This window comes from Hesperophylax consimilis, chromosome 2 (assembly GCF_061612785.1).
Source record: "Hesperophylax consimilis isolate HC1 chromosome 2, BYU_Hcon_1.0, whole genome shotgun sequence".
NCBI classification, from domain to species: Eukaryota; Metazoa; Arthropoda; class Insecta; order Trichoptera; family Limnephilidae; genus Hesperophylax; species Hesperophylax consimilis.
The window spans coordinates 35,064,214-35,084,030 of record NC_142837.1 but is presented as its reverse complement, the minus strand read 5'-3'; the positions used below and the strand labels follow the sequence as shown (position 1 = coordinate 35,084,030).

Genomic DNA, 19,817 nt, shown 5'->3' with positions numbered 1-19,817 from the left:
TATATTATTGTCGACACACTTGCACAAGAGGTTGGGAGAAGGTCAAATTGGTTCTTTGGAAAGGGATACGGAAAGTTTCAGGATTTCTTAGTAGACGGTGATTGATATTGATTTTGATTGTGGCCAAGAGGGAAGATTCTATATGGTTATTTATAATTTTGAAAAGAAAAAAAATTGTCTGGATGTTAATTTTGTTTATAATTTGAAATATTCCTGGCGTTTTTTATAGTCGGTAATCATTGTGGATAATTCGCTTCTGTAGGTTAATGTTAATCGAGTTAGTCTCTTTTGAACTGATTCAATCGTTGTTAATTGAATCTCACATATTGGACTTCAAACTATAGAACCGAACTCAAGAATGCTGTGAATTATGTATATGTTGTGTATAAGTAATGAAAGATATTGAGTTTTTGGTTTAGTGACTCTATATAATGTATTACATTTGACAAAGCAAAAAATAATGAATACACCTTTTTCCATAGTCTCCCGGACTTTGCCCCAACCCCGGCCGTTGCCATAACACTATGGGCAGCCACACCTGCTCCTGCCCACTTGGTTTCCGGCTGGACGTCAACAAGAAGCAGTGCGAGGACATTGACGAGTGCGTGGAGCGTGGAAACGTCTGCGAAGATGGAGAGTGCATCAACAATGACGGTGGATTCACGTGCACTTGCCCCGATGGATGGATCGCCAGCAGAGATGGGATGAACTGTATCGATCAGAGAAAGGAGTATTGCTACAATGATTATGACCGGTAAATTAAACGTTATCATTTAGAATGTAGCATATACTGTACTGTTTTAATAGTATTTTTGGTAGAGGGAGGATAAAAGTAAACTGAATACAGTAGAAACGAGATCCTTAATCCTATTTGTGGTAAAATCATGGACAGCCATAATACTATTATAAATAGTACTTCTGAAAAGTAAAGTAAACATGTCTTATGAATGTTTTAAACAATGCTTTTTTGTCCAGTTTCCATAAGGTTCGTCTTTTTCTGGATTCAGGATGTAAAAAAACGGTGTGTTTTCTTTTCGCACTCATTTTCTTACATTTTAAGAAAGCGGACATTATTTGACAGCCGTCGTCTGTCATTGTTTTACGCAACTATGTTATGTGGAAATGTTTGTTTCGTTTTATGTTTAAAATATTAATAAAAAATCTAAAATATGTGTTTATTAATAATTTTGAATGTAGATTACTGTTCAGTATTGATAATTTCGCGTGTATATTTGATGATTTGTTGAAGACAAACGCAAATGATAGATGCTTTCATGTGATCTATGATTATGTTCGAGTGTTGCCATTTTTTGATGATTCTCCAGTGGCAACTATCTGTTTGAAATCGCGATTCTCCATGGGAGATTTTCTATGGGCATAATAATAATAATGAGTGTATAGTCTAAAACTTTCATAGGAAAGTGATGCGTAGATGGTTTTCACATGTAGGACAGAAAGTGGGAAGCAAGTGGAAGATGACATTGAGGAAACCCAGAAATGGTGGAAGTAAATTAAATCAAGTTTTGGAATAACAGATGATGTATGAATTTGAATGAAACAACAAGGAAGGTATGCTGAAGACCACAGACATAGGAATTAATAGACGAGAAGATAATGGCGAGGGGTAAAATCAACTGTTGAAGAACGAAGGGGGTAAGGCTGACTGTGATTCGTCAATAAATCAATCTGACAGTAAATAGGCATCTCGCATTATAATATCACCATTTAGTTCTTAAAAGTAAAATCTGCTTTTGAATGAATAGACATTTTTACATGGGAGCGCAAATTACTCGCCACGTTATGAACTAATTTGCGAAGTCCAAATTCGGTAAATTTCTTCTGTTTGCAGAGTCGTAGTTAGTTTCAGAGTATTTAGTTAAGACACTTTTACAAATGTTTCATAATTTACTTACCCCAGTAAACAACGATGAGCACACTTGAGAATCACTACATTGTGATGTGACAGTATATGTTTCTAAAACTGATCCATATAATACGGTGTGAATAAGCTTAAAATAAAGTAAAATAATGCTTACTTATGGAATGTAATACGACAATTGGGTTTATTCTCTTTTTCACATCTATTTTTACAAGTTTTCATATCACAAGTCAACATTTAGCCGTGTTATTTCGTAAAATGAACCGATGATGCCTCGACCATAGTTCGCACAAGAATGATGACGTCACGTTTTCAAATTTCACTTGAGGCCATACGCGAGCACAGCCGGCTCCAATGGAACCGGTATGGGGAGTGGGGATAATACGCTTTTAATCACTTAGGGCAGGTCTACTAATATTCATATGTCTATGCTGAAGACAGAGTTAGGTAGGCAGAGAGCTGCACCTTTCTTAACCCTACTGATTCATGTCATAATGCTGCCAGGCAATTCCCCTCACTCTAGATTTGGCTTTAATGTCATTCATGCAAAATCACTCTAATGCTCTAGCCAGGGTTTTTAGGTTCATGTTAATAAAAGTTATAAAATTGTTTGATATTTTTTAGGTGCATAGTTCGTTTCTTCCCTAATAACATTATTGGAGTTGTATTTTCACTTATATCCCAAAGCACATTACTCTAAAATATAAATATTTACAGACGACAGTGCAAGGAGCCTCGACCAAAGACATTGTCGATGCGTCACTGCTGTTGTACGCACGGCGCTGCCTGGGGAAGATATTGTCAAGTCTGTCCGCAGCAAGGAACTGGTAAATCAATCACCACAATATATTTCAATTAGAGATTCATAACATAATCAACGGAATGTACATGTATTTAACTTATAATATATTGTTTTTCAGATGAATTTGAGAAACTTTGCCCCGGTGGATTTGGTCACGAGACAGTTGGAGTGGACATCAACGAATGTGCTGTGAATCCTGGTATCTGTCGAGGAGGTGGATCTTGCATCAATACGGATGGCTCGTTCCGCTGCGAATGTCCTCAGGGTTACATTTTGGATGCTTCAGGTATGTCTCTTGGTTCTACAATGTGTCTTCTCATGTGCCACACAGATTGGCAATAGTAATTACATAAACGTTCATTTAAAAGAACATTTTTTTAAATCATTGAATCAGATTTAGGAAATCACTAACATTACGATTTTATTTTTAGTGATACATTTGTAAAAGATATTTTCTTTTCTATTTCAGGCACCAATTGCATTGATGATAATGAGTGCATAACAAGCCGCAATATATGCGGAAATGGAACGTGCACAAATGTAGAGGGAGCCTTTGAATGTCAATGCAGTCCTGGATACACCCCTGGTCCTCTTCAGGTACAATTTATTTATCAGAAAAATTATATTATTTTTTGGATATTACACAATAAATATGATAATAATTTTGTTACATTATTTGCAGACCTGCGAAGACATCAACGAATGCAGAGAGATGGGCAACCATTGTGCTTTCCGTTGCCACAATGTTCCCGGCTCCTTCAGGTGCACATGTCCCTATGGTTACGCCCTCGCTCCTGACGGTATTCATTGCCAGGGTAAGCCAACCATTTCACCACGGAAATTTATTTTCTGCATAAAATTTTATTCGATAATAATAAATTACAATCATTTTATTTTTGAACGCTATTCACATTCTTGACCTCAAAAAATTAAAGTGTTAATTTTGGACAGGTATTTGCTTGTTTCTATAAAACTTGTCTGTTTAATTTTGTAATCAATTTGTTTTTATTTTTGACAGATGTGAACGAGTGCAATACACCGGCCAACAACTGTAAATACCAATGCAAGAATCTTGTAGGATCCTTCATGTGCATATGTCCTGAAGGCTTTACACAGGTAACCACCATTCCTACACTTATTATTATTATTATTTTGTTTATTGCAGAAACAAACAGTACATAATTACATAGATGACAATAGTTACAAAATTATAAAAGTTAGTACAATAATTGGTACCAATGACATGTCGCTGACATATATGCATATGAGGTATATTATACATTTTACGGTTAAGTTACATTTTTAAGTTAAGTTAAATTAGTGTGCTGGGGAAGGAGAGAGGTGTGTGTGAGTGTTTGTGTGTGGACGTGTGCATGTGTGTCTGTGTGTGGTTGTATGTGTTATGTGTTTACATATATCTTTTTTTTACACTTGTTTTTTTCTCATTTTGCTACATGTATTCCCCACTACTATTGCGTTATAAGACTCCACTGGAATATTTACATGGTTTCCCATCACATTAAAAGTATAATTTGTGGTCTGCGATGAAAAAAATTAGATCCTGGTCGAGGGACAAATTAGTTTTGTCAGATTCATACTTATCTGTTGAATAACTACAAAGAAGGAACAGCAAACATTCTTGTAAGATTAGAAGTCGATCCTCATGTAAAGTGGGTAGAGAACCTCAAAAATGTTTAGAACCCTTGATCTAGGTTAATTTACTGCCTAAATCTATAGATGTACATGCAAACATTCTTTAACCCTTTTTGTTTTACTCAAATATTGCCGATGCTGTATTTTCGCCGTCCGCTAGCTAATTCTAAAACTAACTAACCATCAGGCCGTTTCGCCGCAGGGGTAGGCAGAAAGGACGGATTGCCAAACAACTCTGTCTTGGCACACACTTCTTGCCTCATTCACATTCATACATACTCTTCTATCTCTTCCGACTCTTGACATGGCCCGACTCGAGTATCTGATTCACTTGATCGTGCCACGTCTTCCTCGGGCGTCCCCGACTTCTGCTACCATTCGCATTTGCATCATATATCCTTCTTACACTCTTTTCTTCGCTCATTCGCTCTACATGCCCAAACCTTCTAAGCGTCCCTTTCTTGATCTTACTCATTACGCTTACATCAGCCTTGCACTCTTTGCGGATCTCCACATTTGTCACACGATCATACATGGTTTTTCCACACATAAGCCTCAGGGATCTCATTTCAACATCATTCAATCTACTTTCATCCTTTCTTTGCCTGCTACTATGGACTGCTAACATCGCTTCTTTAGACAATTTTTTGTTAGCGCCAACTGCGTTCAGTCCTCCATCATTAATGGAGCAAATTCTATCTTCGTAAAAACTTGTTTTTTTGCAGAATTATGTTTTTTAAATTGTACCGTCTAACCAGATATTGTGCTTAAAAACTAAATGATCTACCATAAGCAGTTTCCCCAGAATAAAATAGTTTTACCTACCAATAAAACTTATATTATGTACCTAACCTCATTTAAAACCTTTATTGAGAGAAGCATTCTCAAATTCCCTTTCGCGTGGCACTTTCCCGCTCTTTTTCAGCACCTTGTGTTGGTCAAGTGGTCACCAGATGCTACACAAAAGTAAAGCGTCCCCTATGCGACTTTTGTTTACGGCATTCTTTCTCATTAGTTCTCACCAGGCAGTGATTGCCTAGGTTTTAAATGAGGTTAGGTACATAATATAAGTTTTATTGGTAGGTAAAACTATTTTATTATGTAGCCTGAACCGTCATTTAAAACCTTTATTGAGATCTGTTTGTTATCGACTGGTGACCACTAACGCTAATGTGATCTATTATAATACGTCAAAAAACTGGAATACCTACTCACGTGTTACAGTGGGTGGAATAGGGAGGCTACAGACAATGCCCTATTTACCTCTAGGGGAGTGTTAACTTCCCTTCTGTAGAATTTGGCAAAGGTGTCCCGGCTCCTCCAGTTCCCTCGAGCCAGGATGTCATCCAATCTAAAATTATCCAGCCAGTTAAGTGACTCCACTGCTGCCCGTACACTTCCCGGGGCAGCTGTGATCTTAGCTTCTTCTAGAATTGTTTTGACCCAACGGGCGATGACTGTTCTTGAAGCTGCCTTAACTGCTCCCGATGTAGTGATGAAGAGTTCTGTTAAATTCTGCTTTGTTTCCCTCCGTTCTTTGGAGGTTTCAATCAGTTTCTTAATCCAGTATGCTGGGTCTATATTTGGCTGATTTCCGTTTCTCAACCTCCAACCTGACTGTTGGTATGTAGCAGAGTCAGTTTTGGATCCGAAAACTGGCCATAACGAGACCCCTTCCTCATTTATGAATAGTTTGTCTGGCGAACACTGTAACAAGGTCAGGTCATGCACTCTTCGTCCCGAAGCTAACAAAAGTAAAGTCGCTGCCCTTCTCGAGACTTCAAAGAGACTCAACCTTTTGGGTGGGTTAGCTTCTAACCAGGTCAACACCATTCTGGGATCCCAGATAGGAGGCTTAGACAGTTTAGGATGCTTTAATGCTGCGGCTTTGAGAACTTGTCTGACTAGAGGGTGTGAGCTTAGGTTTCCTTCTTCCGGGCTACTGAAAGTTGTTACTACCGATTTATGGAGTCGAATTGTGCTGGGAGAGAAATTGTCTTCTAAACTAAGATCTGTTAAAAATCTTGCCAGGTTACTTCCTGTAGGGACATTCGGGTTTACCCCGTGATTTAATGCCCACTTTTGCCACCTAAGCCATGCCGGTTTATATGTTTTAAGTGTGGATTCTCTCCAACCTGACTTTAAAAATTCTTTCTGTTTGTCCGACCAATCTGTTAATGACTGACTCCACCCCGGCACTTCCACACCTCCAAAATAAAATTCTCTACTTGTGGAGGGGGTTTCAAGGTTCTGGTGTCTATCAGCACTTCTGTCAGGTTCATTATGGTGAAAGGAGGGCTCGTCGCTCGACTTTTCAAGTCTGGTCTCCAGAATACTTTCTTCCATCTCGGGGCTACAATCAGGTATAGGCCCTTGGCCCGGTTGAGGTGTGCGAGAACTCTCGGCATGAGGCACGGAGGGGGGAACACCCAAGCTAGAGGAAAATCCCACTCTCGAGTCCAAGCGTTGACAAAACTTGCCTCTTTGTCGAATACATTTAGGGACACATAATCTTCTACAACGTGAGCTGTCTCCGATGCAAACAGGTCTATAGTTGGTCTCCCCCATTTTGCAAAAATCAATTTTGTTGCTGCTGGTAAAAGATGCCACTCCGGAGGTTCGCGTTTTCTGGAGAGTTGATCTGCCACCTCGTTGAACCTTCCTGGTAGGTAGTGAGCAGACAGTGAAATGCGATACGTGTCTGTCATCTGAAGGACTTGACGAGTCGCTTCGAGCAATGTCTTGGATCGTGTGCCGCCTTCGTTGCGAAGGTACGCAACCACCGATTTGTTGTCTGACTGGATCAGGAGACCCGAGTCTGACAGCTCTGGCCCGTGAGGAGTAAGTGCTGCCAGCACGGCGAGCATTTCCTTGACATTGCTGTGGAGAGGTTGCTGTGTTTGGGACCAAGCTCCACTCAATCTGAGGTCGTCTAGCTGCGCACCCCATCCCCAGTCCGAGGCGTCGGTCGTGAGGGTATGACGAATCACTGCTTGATGCATTGGTGACCACGTCTGCAGGGACCTGCTCCACCATCTCAGCTCCTCTATCGCTGTTCGAGGAATGGGATGGAGTCGTCTCGGTTTGAATGCAGGCAGCTTGCGACTGGCACACTGTAACATGCGAAGGTTAAGCCTGCCTCTATGAATGGCGAAACTAGCAAAATTGAGGGTACCCAAGAGGCTCTGGGCCTGCTCAAGTGACCACCTTCCTAGATTAATGTATTGTTTCAGTAAATTTGTTATTTTCGCTATTTTAGTTTGCGGGAGGCCTTTTAAGCCGTCCCTTGAATTCCATGAAATTCCCAAATATTCAATTTTCTGAACTGGACACAGAGTGGATTTACTGAATTGTATTATCCACCCAAGAGTTTGTAACATTGAAATAGTTTCGAATGTATGCATTTTCAATATATTTTCATTTTGATGTACTATCAAAAAATCATCTAGGTAAACAATTATTCTGAGACCTTTGTCTCTTAATTTTTGCGCTATCCAATTGGTAAGTGAAGCAAAAACCTTTGGAGCTGAGGCTAGTCCAAAAGGCAAACATGTCATTTGAAGCAGTTCTCCATTAAAAATCAGTCTCAAAAAACGGCGATGATTCTCATGAATTGGAAGGTGAAAGTAGGCTTGAGAAAGGTCCACTTTAACCATCCAGTCGCCTGGTTGAATAAATGTTGCAACCTTATTAACATTAATAAGTCTGAATTTGCTAATAGCTAAGAAATTGTTCAAACGACGAAGGTTGAAGACCGGCCTAAATGACCCGTCTTGCTTCGGTATGAGAAACATCCGTGACAGAAAGGAAGGCGATATTGAAGCTGATTCCAATATCTTTTCCTTTTTCATTTTGTCTATTTGTCGTGTCATTTCGTCTGTGATTTGGGTTTTATAAGTTGAGCTTACCGTGTCTGCCACTATACTTAGAGGGGGTTTCTGCCGAAAGGGTAGCTTGTACCCTCGCAACATGGTTAGCAGTGCTGGTGGTGCTTCTAATTCTTCCCATTTGCTTATGAAGTGCTGCAATTGCCCCCCCTGAAACGCCTTCTCCGGATAGTCATAGCCTATCCTTGTTGCCAAAATTCCTTCTTGGTTTGGCTGGTCCCCTCTTGTCCGCACCTCTTGCATCTTGATTAGATCGCCCTCCGCGGGGGGCTTTGTTGTCTCGGAAGGGCTTGTTGTCCCGAAACGTCCTGCTTTCCCGAAAGGGCCTGCTCTCACGAAAAGGCTTCCTCACTGGCACTTTCTTGGGCATCTGCGAGCTGGTTGATGGCTGAGGGTCGAAGCTTGAATGTGGGAAGCATTTATCCAGTCCTCCCATCCGCTGAATCTGGGATTCTAGCTTCATTGGTTCAAAAAGATAACCCGCTGCTGGAGGAATATTTTTGACTGCCTCCCGTACGTAGCGGCTCTTTATCTCGTTAAGGATTGCATCCCTACGATGCTGGATCGTATTTGTTCTCCTTCCACAGACCATCTGCAGGACATCTTTGGTCACTGTCTGATATTGCGTATCCGGGGCAAATAGCGACTCCACTTTCTTGAAGAGGGAACCTGCTGACAATTCCTTGCCTTCCTCTGCACTCCAGTTTACCAGTTCCTGAAGAGATTTCTTGAGGCACTCATTTTGCTGCAACAGGGCATGGCTTAGTGACCCGCAAAATTTGTCAAGTGACCCCGCGTATTGCTCTGCCTTATTCAAATGCAGAAACTCTCCATTAACCTCCAACTGGTTGAACATGGGGTTGGCCAGGTATTTTCTTACGACCTCCCCATACCTTACTTCGTTCCATTCAGGCGAACCGAAGTGTTGTAAATCTTCGATTTTCTTTACGCGGTTTGCGTCCGCCTTAGGAACTGTAGGTTCCTTACACGTGGTTTCCGCCATCGATAGGTTTAATTCCTTGAATTCATGATTAGGATTTACTAATCCCATCCCTAGCGAAGATCGTGAATTTCTCTCCACGTGTATCTCTTGATCTTCCGATGATGCGTCCTCGTCGGAATCCAAGTTTCTCCTATCTTCGTATGTTTTAGCCGCCATAAAATCCTGAATAAACGAGCTAATGTGCTCCACTTGAGCCGTGAGTTTATCAATGCGATGTTTTTTCGTAGATTTGTCGATTTCGGCAACTTTCGTTTCGGCTCATTTTGTTTTGGCAAAATGATCTTGTTAACTTCTTCTACCGTCATCTCTACCGAATCGGATGATGACATCTCGGAGCCACTCATTGTTAAATTGGACAAGAAACCAAAACACAAAACACAAGGTACACAAAACACAATGTAAATAAACAAACAACACAAAATGGCCGACGAACTGACGAACTTTTCCGTCGTGTTCACCACGTGTTTTATCTTTTTAAACAGTTAAAAATTATTTCTGTTTTAAAAATACTTCGAACAGCCTCGCTGTTATAATATAATGTATTATCTTGAAATAATTATACACTTAAAATAATTATATACGGGAAAAATCGTTATAAATTCGGAGCTACTTCGCAACGACAACGCCAGCGACGGAATTTAAAACGCTAAATGGATGTTTCTCATACCGAAGCAAGACGGGTCATTTAGGCCGGTCTTCAACCTTCGTCGTTTGAACAATTTCTTAGCTATTAGCAAATTCAGACTTATTAATGTTAATAAGGTTGCAACATTTATTCAACCAGGCGACTGGATGGTTAAAGTGGACCTTTCTCAAGCCTACTTTCACCTTCCAATTCATGAGAATCATCGCCGTTTTTTGAGACTGATTTTTAATGGAGAACTGCTTCAAATGACATGTTTGCCTTTTGGACTAGCCTCAGCTCCAAAGGTTTTTGCTTCACTTACCAATTGGATAGCGCAAAAATTAAGAGACAAAGGTCTCAGAATAATTGTTTACCTAGATGATTTTTTGATAGTACATCAAAATGAAAATATATTGAAAATGCATACATTAATGGAGCAAATTCTTTTTTGCAGAATTATGTTTTTTAAATTGTACCGTCTAACCAGATATTGTGCTTAAAAACTAAATGATCTACCATAAGCAGTTTCCCCAGAATAGCTATATATTATAATACTAACAGTACTAATATATTCATAGAAATGATTTTTTAGTAGTATCCTTAAAGATACGCTAACGAGCAAGAGGTTAATACGCTTGTTGTATTTCCAGGTTGGCATCACTGACGAGTGCCAGGACGTGAACGAATGTGGACTAGACGGTGATCTCTGCCGGGACGGTATCTGTATCAATACTGAAGGCGGCTACACTTGCGAGTGCGGCAGCGGATTTGAACTCAGCTACGATGGAAAGTCTTGCATTGGTAAGGTCTAGGTCTATGCAATAATAATAAAGTGCCAATAGGCTCTTAAACTTGAGTCAAAATGAACCAATCATGACTCATAATATAAATGGCAAAATTGTCATGTACCCCTTTTTATATTAACTTCACACAGGAGGCCCTAAGGGAAATAATTTCCCTCAATGAGTAAACATGTTGTAGGCCGCCTTATCGTTCCACAGCCGAGGTATTGACCCAAGAACGAGTCGTAAAAGTAACCCTTGCAATCCGTTTGTTAAGAGTTGAAGGGAATCCATCAAAATGGCCACCCGTTTCTGCTGTTGTGAAGGGTTTTTCAACAATGCTGAATATCAGTCAAAATTCCAATAAGCATTTGAATTAAAATGGACCATAACTTACAATATCTAGAAATCGACCGCTTGGAATGACATGGTTCCATCTGATATAACAATATCATGCATTAAGAGATAACAGCCTCTATAGAAAGCCACGTGGCTGTCTCAAAAGGAAGTCTTTTTTCCCAAAGTTCAATATTTTACCCCTTATTCATACATCTATCCTGTTTTCTACTGTAGACCGTCGCCTCGGGGTTTGCTACCGCCACCTATCGGCCGGGCGCTGCGTGCTACCCTCCTTGGCCTCCGGTGGCCAGGCGCCCTCCACACGGGCCTCCTGCTGCTGCTCCACTGGAGAGGCCTGGGGCCCCCGCTGTGAGCGGTGCCCCTCACAAGACTCCCAGCAGTACAGAGAGATGTGTCTCAGCCAGGGATTGACTATCGACGGACTTGGTAAGTATTTTATAATAATAATAATTTTAATGAATGTAAACTAAAATCAGATCTTAGTCAAATTAATACTTTTAAATATCTCCTTCATTCGGTCACTCTTCTTTTAAGCATCTCTTAAATATCTTCTTTATTTTGGTCTCTCGCAGAAGCAATTTTTTAAATATTTCCTTTATTGGATCTCTTTAATGCAGTGAAAAATGTATTTTTTTGATTGGAATATGTCCAAAGTTGTTTGAAATGCGTGGTATTCAATTGTAACTTGTAACTAGTGTTCAAAATTTTCCGTGTAGCTCCATCTGTGTAAAACCTATAGACATCATTTTTACGGAGCAGATAAAGAAGGGATTAGAGATACTAAATAGGGGATGGGAGCAAAAACAGCTTGTGCGCATTTAAATTGTTATTGCATTCAACTCCTCAATTTAACCTTTCTCTCCATTCCAGACATCGATGAGTGTCAAATGATGCCGGATATCTGCCTCAACGGTCGCTGCATTAACACCATGGGCTCCTATCGCTGTGCATGCAACCGCGGCTTCAAGGTGGACACCACCGGCACGCACTGTCGCGACGTGAACGAGTGCTCCCTCCGGCCTTCCCCCTGCAAGTTCTCCTGCCAGAACACCGAGGGATCGTACGTTTGCTCTTGCCCGCCAGGATTTGAACTTAACCCAGGTATGAGATTTATGGTTCCATCACAGAATAAAACATTCAAGAATGCACAGAACACGATCAATATACAAATGAAAAATTATGCATTTTATGTATGTATGCATATTGTATGTCGTTATTTCGTTAAAACTAAAATTGATTGTTCACTTGGCAGCCATTGTCATTGATATGAAAGCTTTAAAGTTAGTTTTTTTCTTCTCTTGTTTGACCAAAACGATGAATCTAAAATAGGTTCTTAGTTTGGGTTTCATTAAAAAATAAATGAAAAACTAGCCTAAAAAATCTATTTTAATATAATTATTATGTCAAAACATGGCGTGAAGAAAAGACCTAAAATTATCCATATTTTAAACGAAATAGCTATTAAAATGCATTATTTTCCATTTCCGGTTACTAAAATAGTAATCATTGTTATCAACCGATACACAGTGTTTTTAACCACCTAACCTAACCTATTATTTTATCATGGTTTGTTTTATCATTGTGATTGACGGGTCGGTGGCTAAGTTGACATCCGTTTAGGTCCCACCCAGGCTTAGTGTGTTCAATTCCTTGGCTGGCTAAGTCCTCCATCACAACACAAGCAACATTTTCCGCTTAGTGTGGTGGTAGTAAGAGATTTTCAAATATTGTTAGGTTATCCGTAACCCGGGAATGTTTGTCTTTCTTTTTAAAAAAAATAAATGAAAAGCCAACCACAAACTTATACTAACTATTTTAAATTTAGTTTCCTAATTTCATTACTTCTGCCGACCAGTTGTGTAAGAAGCCTTTTTTTGTCAGGAGGAAACTTACGTAACTGCTTTTTACAAACATCTTCTTTAAAATTATTCTAAAAAACTCTTCAGATTATTTGTACATATCTTTATTTTACAACCTAACCTCACAAACCTAACAAATCAAAACAATTACATATATTATACATGTCGACCTAACACTTAATTATTGAAGTGAGTGCATGTCAGTCAATAACACTGTTATAGACTGCAGATTTTTACAATCCTTTCTGTGCCATCAAACATTCTTTATGAACGAAGAAAGAACACCAAAAACAACAAACTAACTAACTAACTATCAAGCCGTAGGCAGAGAAGATGGTTTGCCAAACAATTCAGTATTGGCACACAGTCCTTGTCCACACTTCATTCACATTCAAACATCCTTTCCTACATATCCTTCTGTTATTCTGACTCAAGTATTTGGTTCCCCCATATCTTCCCGGGCGTCCCTGACGTCTATGTACTACCATTCACATTTGTGTCATATATTCTCCTTATAATCCTTTCTTCGTTTAAGAGAAAACGGCAAATTATACGTATAAAGTTATTTTAAAACTGTTTCTCAACAGATGGTGTATCATGCAGTGATATTGACGAATGTTCCCTCAACACACACACCTGCCACCAGGAGTGTACCAACACCGATGGATCTTATGAATGTGGCTGCAGACCTGGATACAAACAGCATGGCGATACTTGCGTCGGTAAGTCTACCCACATCTCTCATCATTATTTATGGATCAAATCAGACATTTTTTATCTCACAAGATTAATCGCATTATTATTAGAGATGCAACAGATAGTGATTGTTTACCTGTTATATTTACTTTCCAACAATCCGGCTGTGGGTGGTATTAGGTCTGTAATTTATTAATGTTTGTTTTTTCAGATGTGAATGAGTGCGCTGCCGACGTAGGGCTCTGCCCCACCCCTGGTAAATGCATCAACACGCTCGGCAGCTATAAGTGCGTGTGTCCCAGAGGCTTCCGAGTGGATTCAACAGGAACATACTGCACTGACCAAGATGAGTGCTTAGATGACACCAAATGCGATGCCAACTGCCAGAATCTTGTGGGCGGATATCGATGCGGATGTCCAGACGGTAAATACTGATGACCCTATGACCTTATAACACAATAATGCCTTTCAAACAAATCACTGCATTTTTAAATGATAGCAATTGGATCTACGGTGTTGCCTGTCACTGTCGAACCAATTGTTGTACTATCATCGCTAACATATGTATGGTGATACCTTCTATTTATGAGACTCTAACTTAGGTTTTTGGTTATTTATCTTAGGTTTTGTTCCGCATCCATCCCAGAAGAAGTGCGTAGATGACAATGAGTGCTCGTCAAACCCCTGCGATGGGATGGGTCATTGCTTCAACGTTCAAGGTTCTTACCGCTGTGGGTGTCCCGATGGATACCAGTTTGATAATATGCACCAAGTTTGCTTGCAAGTAAGAGTATGTACAAGGTTTTTTAAAGATTTTGTTATTGGTGCTTCTGTGGCTTTCTGGTGTTTTTCGTACGTAACCTACTTATTTGTCTTTTGTTCATTTGGTATGCCCAACACTGTAATTCAATCAACATCAACGGTGGCCTCTATTAGTTTCTTCTTCCACAGAGGTATGCAAGTATCCGATACTTGACGATACAAGTATCTTGGTGACTACCGCCATACATCTGCACGGAGGTTCATACAAAGGTACACGTTGCCGACATTTTGTACACTCCGCCCGTCTCCCGCGACTAGCTGGGCTGGGTTGTTCCCACTCGTGTCGTCAAGACTATAAACATGCTGTCACTTGTGTCAGACATTTTGTAACAACTTGTGTGCTTTAGATTAATGCTAGGAACAGAACCGTCAACAAAGAATGACAGGATATAAAAATGACAGCAAATGATTAGTTGTGAGTGATGTTATGAAAGCATTCTAGTTTTGACATTTCAACAATGATTTCAGTAGCAACGTGTATGGACTGTGCACGACAAGTTGTTTGTGACGTGAGTACACACTGAGAGTACACAACGTGAGTACACAATGTGGGTTTCTCAACGTGAGGACACAATATGAGTACACAACGTGAGTACACAACGTGAGTACACAACATGAGTGCACAACGTAAGTATCGTAAACTTGCATATCCCTGTCTAAGAAGGGCCTCAATGCTCTGCCACAGAAGTCTTCTTAATTTATTACATTATGATGATGATTGGTGAAACTTGTAAAAGCTCTCTAATACGACTATAATGTGTTTGCGTTTTCTCGTTATGTTTAATGAATTAATTTGGATTATTTAAATGACTAGACTTTTATGAACTAATTTTATTGTTCCTCATTAGGTAAGCTCTGGTTGCCAGAGCAGTCCCTGCTTCTTCGGTTGCACTTCAGTTGGAAACAGCGGCTTCCAATGCGGATGCCCGCAAGGATATCACGTTGTCGGTAAGAATACAGTGAAATTCGCTTAAAAAGTTCCCACTTAAGGAATTTTCACACCTAAGAAGTCTTGTTTTTCGGTCCCTTGAAATTCCATACCAAAAACACAATTTTTTCCCACATAACCACTCAAATGATTTTCGGCATATTATGCCGAGTTTGCAAAACGTCTTGAGTGATTGCACGCCATAATATGCCATTTTTGACTCGCAGAATTCGCGCATTTACGATTTTTCAATCATTTTTTTATGAATCCTAAAAATATAGGATAGACGGTAAAATATAGGTGAATTCATTGGCTATATAGAACTATAAAAGCTCCGAAAAAGGGCGTTAAGAAATAAATAAAATCAGTTTTTATGTCTCCATATTAAGATTTTTTTTAAATTAGGGCAAGAAATTTCTAACTCGAATGCCAATCACTCAAAAAATGTTGTGCATCCCATTTAAGAGGTTTTAGAAGTTTGGCAGTAAAACCACCATAGTCTGAAACTTGTGTCACAACATAGGTATTTGAATGAACCTTTTTTTCAACAGTCCTAAAGCGTACAACTTTGTTGAAGCAGATTACGTTACACAGTGGCAGGTCGAGATTTTCGTGTTTGCTATAAAATACGAAAGTATATATGATGTTGTCGTAGCCGAAAACAATAAAATAATTTTAAATCGTTCTACCTATGAAATTTAACAAAACATCAAACTAATAAGTACAATACTAGAAAAAAATGTTTATTTAAAAAATTGCCAAATTTGGATCACACAGAAAATATTTTTTGTCCTGTCCCTTGGAAAACTTCTTAACCTTGGGAACACCAGACCCTTTTTGAGGGAAATCAAAAATAAACTGTATAGTGTTTCAAGTGCAAGCGATTCTGTTAAAAAAAATTATGCACTTTTTATGGCATACAGGCTTAAATCGCATATTAAAAAATTACCAGCTATGGCGAAATTCCAATGCCAGCAGAGCATGAACGGTCTTTCAGCAGGAAAAAATTCTTGTCACTGGTGCACGAACGGTTTTCCAGAGGTTAAGATAGTTTCACTGTAATTACTTTTGATTATTCTATTTAAAGTTCAAATTAAACCGGTGTCAAGTTGCTGACATTATGCTTTTTACATTCTCATCATGTTAGGTTATTTTTAATTAGGGTTTCAGTAAAATTACCGTGTTATTATAATTCCATTTATTTATACTTCAGGACAAGGACACTGCCTTTCCACCATTGATGGAGGATATGGAATGGATGACATTGGAAATGTACCAATCTTTCCTATCCATGAGGAGCGAAAGGACCAAAAGATCATATCCACTGAAGGCTGCTTCTCTTGCAAGGTAGATAATACTTATCTCAATACTTTCTCCTTGAGCCGATGTGAAGAAATATCCAAATTCAGCTTCACTAGGTTATTATTCAATCAGTGGGTATTTTGTCTCCCACAATATCGGGTACTGTTATGAGATATATAACAAAAACCAGCTTAGGAAATTGAGAGAATTTGAGTTCTGAAAGGTGGTCATTTACCAAGCATTAATTTATAGTGATTCAATCCTTGGTTACGAATTCAGAGGTTGCAGGTTCAAATCGGGTGCACAAATAAATTTTATTCAATTAAATTTTGTTATTGTCACATTTCATTCATTAAAAATAAAATATGATATACTTGCGGCACGTTCTTGAGTGGGAGATACCCTCAGTATCGCCCTGGCAAAAGACCGCCATTCAGAATCGAAACTTTGCCTGAAATGGCTTTAGAAGTTTTTGGTACTTCCCCACCTTCCCCTACCCCATCTCCTTCTCCTCCCCATAACCTTCAGCCTCACAACATCCCCAATTATTGGGGATGCCATAATCTCACTGGCTCCCGACAGTATACAAAATTATTATAAAGTTGCAATCATTAACCGCTATTACATGTAGGTAATACAAACCATGTGTGGAATTATACAGAATAATATGCTTAATCGTAGTTGTCCCACCATTAAAGTGAAGTTATTTTGAAGGTTATGTCTTTTATTTCCAAGGTGAACGGCCGTCACAGGAGAGACATGAAACTCCGTCACCGCAACTCCACAACACCCGCAGACATATCCTCGGACATCATGGAGCTTCTAGAAGAGGAACACAAGTTGTCCAACAGTTCTGACAGTTCCGACGCCAGTCAGAACTATCCTCCCTTCATCAGGAGGGCCCTTAGAAAACGAGGAGTTACCAATGAACACGTTGAAGGAGAGAGTGTAGAAGGAAAGGGACGAAGAAGGGTTGCCAAGAGAGGTATGCATATATTTTCGATCCATTCATATAACATACATAATAATTTTTCAGAATAAATCAATGTTTTTATATAATTTATTTTTAATGATACTGATGTTTAAGAGACAAAGTTTTTTGTGCATAGCACAAAAGATAACATATTATTAGCCTGAAACACCTATATAAAAAGAAAAATCTTCCGAGAAAAAATACATGCCGCCGACGGGAATTGAACCGATTGAACTGATGAATGGGAATTAAAGAAAGATTTTTTCAATTTATATAGGTATTTCAGGCTAATAATTATTGCTTAAAAAATATATGATAATGTTTCCCTCACCTCCGTCAATTAAGTTAATGATCTTGGTATTATTTTTGTATCCAAATTTAATTTTCTTTCATACATCAATATATTAACAAATAAAGGATTAATGGTTGGCTGCATTCTTCGTACTGGCATGAAATATTATTCTTACATCAACATTAAACTGTTTGTGGTTTTCGTATTTAGATCCCAATGGAAGGCTGAGAAGAAAGAGGAACGGAAAGAAGAAGCAGAGAGACTTGGATCAGGAACATGTGGTCGTGAAGGTGGACGTCACGCAAACCAAACACAGGAGCGAGATCATCAAAATACGGCCCTCTGTCAAGGTAAAACATTTCCCTTTATTTATTTTTAAACAAGGACAAATATTCCTAGGTTACAAATAAACTGCCAATATTTGAAAAACTCTTACTCTCATAATTTTAAGCAGAAAATATTGCTTGTGCAATGGAGGACTTGGCTAGAAGAGGAATTAATTGAATCCACGATTCCTGAGCATTTGTCCACTCTGCTTCTAACCGGTCAAATGAAATGAAATGATTTTTCATTTCAAATGAACTTACTATGAGTTAATAATTTTACCTCTTGATTGCTAGAATAAGGCCATTCGCTCACGGGGCAAGTGAAAAGAAACCAGTTGGCAACTCAAGTCGCTGTCTTGTGTATTTCAATGGTGGTCCGCACACTACGCATCTTCTCAAAGAACAGTTTTCAACGCCGACGCAACTAGTAACTAAACTCGCTCTGTTAGTGGTCAGTGCGTTGCAGTGCCAGTTGTGCCTCATGAGTTGTTGTTTTCGAGATATTTACGTCTGAGCAGGAAAATATCAAATTTGTTCAATAGGTTCCCTTGTATTTATGACTATGCTTCCTAATTATGCACGATAAGACATAAAAGGAAAAGCATTCATATTAAGCACTAAATTAACATTATTATAAATAAACATGTTTATTTTTTTATTAGTGTTGCTTGAGGTGTTATAAAGTAATTAGGTAAATAATTTTTTCAATTAATTGCTGAAGATTGCAAATAATTGCTAAACTTGTCTCTAAAATTGCGAAAAATCAATTTCTTTTACTGTCTGTATTTTATAATTTTTAAATACAAGTAAAGTAGCATATATCCATACTATACAGGGTACCCGACAAACTTTTACCAGCTATTCCTTAGCACATTTGGAGTAAAAAATGTTATGGGCTGTCCGGTAACATTTTTTTTTAATAAAAAATTTATTATTCATATTTTCACCACATGTCACCAATGTTTTATCCTTTGTCAAAGTTTGAAAACCCATCTGGTAATATTTTGTTCGAGTTTCGTTGAATAATGTACGTACGTACCTACGTTGGCGCGCTTTTACAATCACAACGAAATGGCACGGCACCATTCGTCTCATTTTTAGCTATTATTATTTAGTGTGTACGAAAGAGCGAGGACACTTTTTGACACACTTGCTTATAACAGCTGTTGAACACGAAACGCAATGCCAATGACAGCGATGTAGTGTGGAAATTTAATTTTTTTTTGTTTTTTATTGAAAAAAAAATGCTACCTGACAGCAAAGTGCCCATAACATTTTTTACTCCAAATGTGCTAAGGAATAGCTGGTTAAAGTTTGTCGGGTTAGTGCCGATACACCCTGTATTTTTGCTACATCCTTTGATTAAACAAAACTTTTTTCTGTTTGGTTGGGTATATTGGCCTAAAATCCAAATTTAAGTTTTGTATAAAAAAGGCTGCGCACCCAACATAAATGAAACCTTTATTTACCTATTTTATTACTGCTTTATAATACAACATATTGTACGTAGCTCCTATTATGGGCGGGCAGGCAATCTCTACCAACCAAGTTCATAGTGAGAACAAATTATGAATCTTGTATAATTCCTTATAATATGAGAGATTCTGAGTATTGTACCATTTAATGAG

At 38.8% G+C, this 19,817-nt stretch overlaps 2 protein-coding genes across 3 annotated transcripts in view; one reads left to right on the top strand and one right to left on the bottom strand.

Annotated features, from left to right (window-relative positions):
- The window catches only part of LOC149425952 (fibrillin-2-like), a 171,129-nt gene that overhangs the window by 147,764 nt on the left and 3,548 nt on the right, over positions 1 to 19,817 (top strand). Inside the window, exons 36-51 of one of the 2 annotated variants that reach the window (XM_089642468.1) lie at positions 483 to 754; positions 2,597 to 2,706; positions 2,800 to 2,967; positions 3,151 to 3,278; positions 3,364 to 3,496; positions 3,700 to 3,797; positions 10,500 to 10,650; positions 11,205 to 11,417; positions 11,862 to 12,092; positions 13,438 to 13,572; positions 13,758 to 13,970; positions 14,170 to 14,330; positions 15,217 to 15,316; positions 16,510 to 16,643; positions 17,334 to 17,583; positions 18,074 to 18,213. In XM_089642468.1, coding sequence (XP_089498594.1) covers positions 483 to 754; positions 2,597 to 2,706; positions 2,800 to 2,967; positions 3,151 to 3,278; positions 3,364 to 3,496; positions 3,700 to 3,797; positions 10,500 to 10,650; positions 11,205 to 11,417; positions 11,862 to 12,092; positions 13,438 to 13,572; positions 13,758 to 13,970; positions 14,170 to 14,330; positions 15,217 to 15,316; positions 16,510 to 16,643; positions 17,334 to 17,583; positions 18,074 to 18,213 — 2,637 coding nt within the window. Of the gene's footprint in view, positions 1 to 482; positions 755 to 2,596; positions 2,707 to 2,799; positions 2,968 to 3,150; positions 3,279 to 3,363; positions 3,497 to 3,699; positions 3,798 to 10,499; positions 10,651 to 11,204; positions 11,418 to 11,861; positions 12,093 to 13,437; positions 13,573 to 13,757; positions 13,971 to 14,169; positions 14,337 to 15,216; positions 15,317 to 16,509; positions 16,644 to 17,333; positions 17,584 to 18,073; positions 18,214 to 19,817 lie in introns of both variants that reach the window. The other variant, XM_089642460.1, reaches the window with a different exon arrangement.
- On the bottom strand, positions 5,553 to 9,450 carry LOC149425953 (uncharacterized). Its single transcript, XM_089645695.1, has 3 exons — positions 8,243 to 9,450; positions 6,521 to 7,447; positions 5,553 to 5,951 (listed from the first exon to the last, which is right to left on the bottom strand). The coding sequence occupies exons 1-3, from the start codon at positions 8,462 to 8,464 to the stop codon at positions 5,553 to 5,555; spliced, it is 1,548 nt and encodes a 515-aa protein (XP_089501821.1). The 5' UTR covers positions 8,465 to 9,450.

What these genes read in the sequence shown, in the direction of transcription:
- LOC149425953 (XM_089645695.1), bottom strand. Translation starts at nt 8,464, where the DNA reads ATGCAAGAGGTGCGGACAAGAGGGGACCAGCCAAACCAAGAAGGAATT. An exon ending in TAAGTATAGTGGCAGACACG is followed by an intron (nt 7,448 to 8,242) that starts GTAAGCTCAACT and finishes CGCATGTTACAG; the next exon opens with TGTGCCAGTCGCAAGCTGCC. An exon ending in TGTGGAAGTGCCGGGGTGGA is followed by an intron (nt 5,952 to 6,520) that starts GTCAGTCATTAA and finishes ACATACCAACAG; the next exon opens with TCAGGTTGGAGGTTGAGAAA.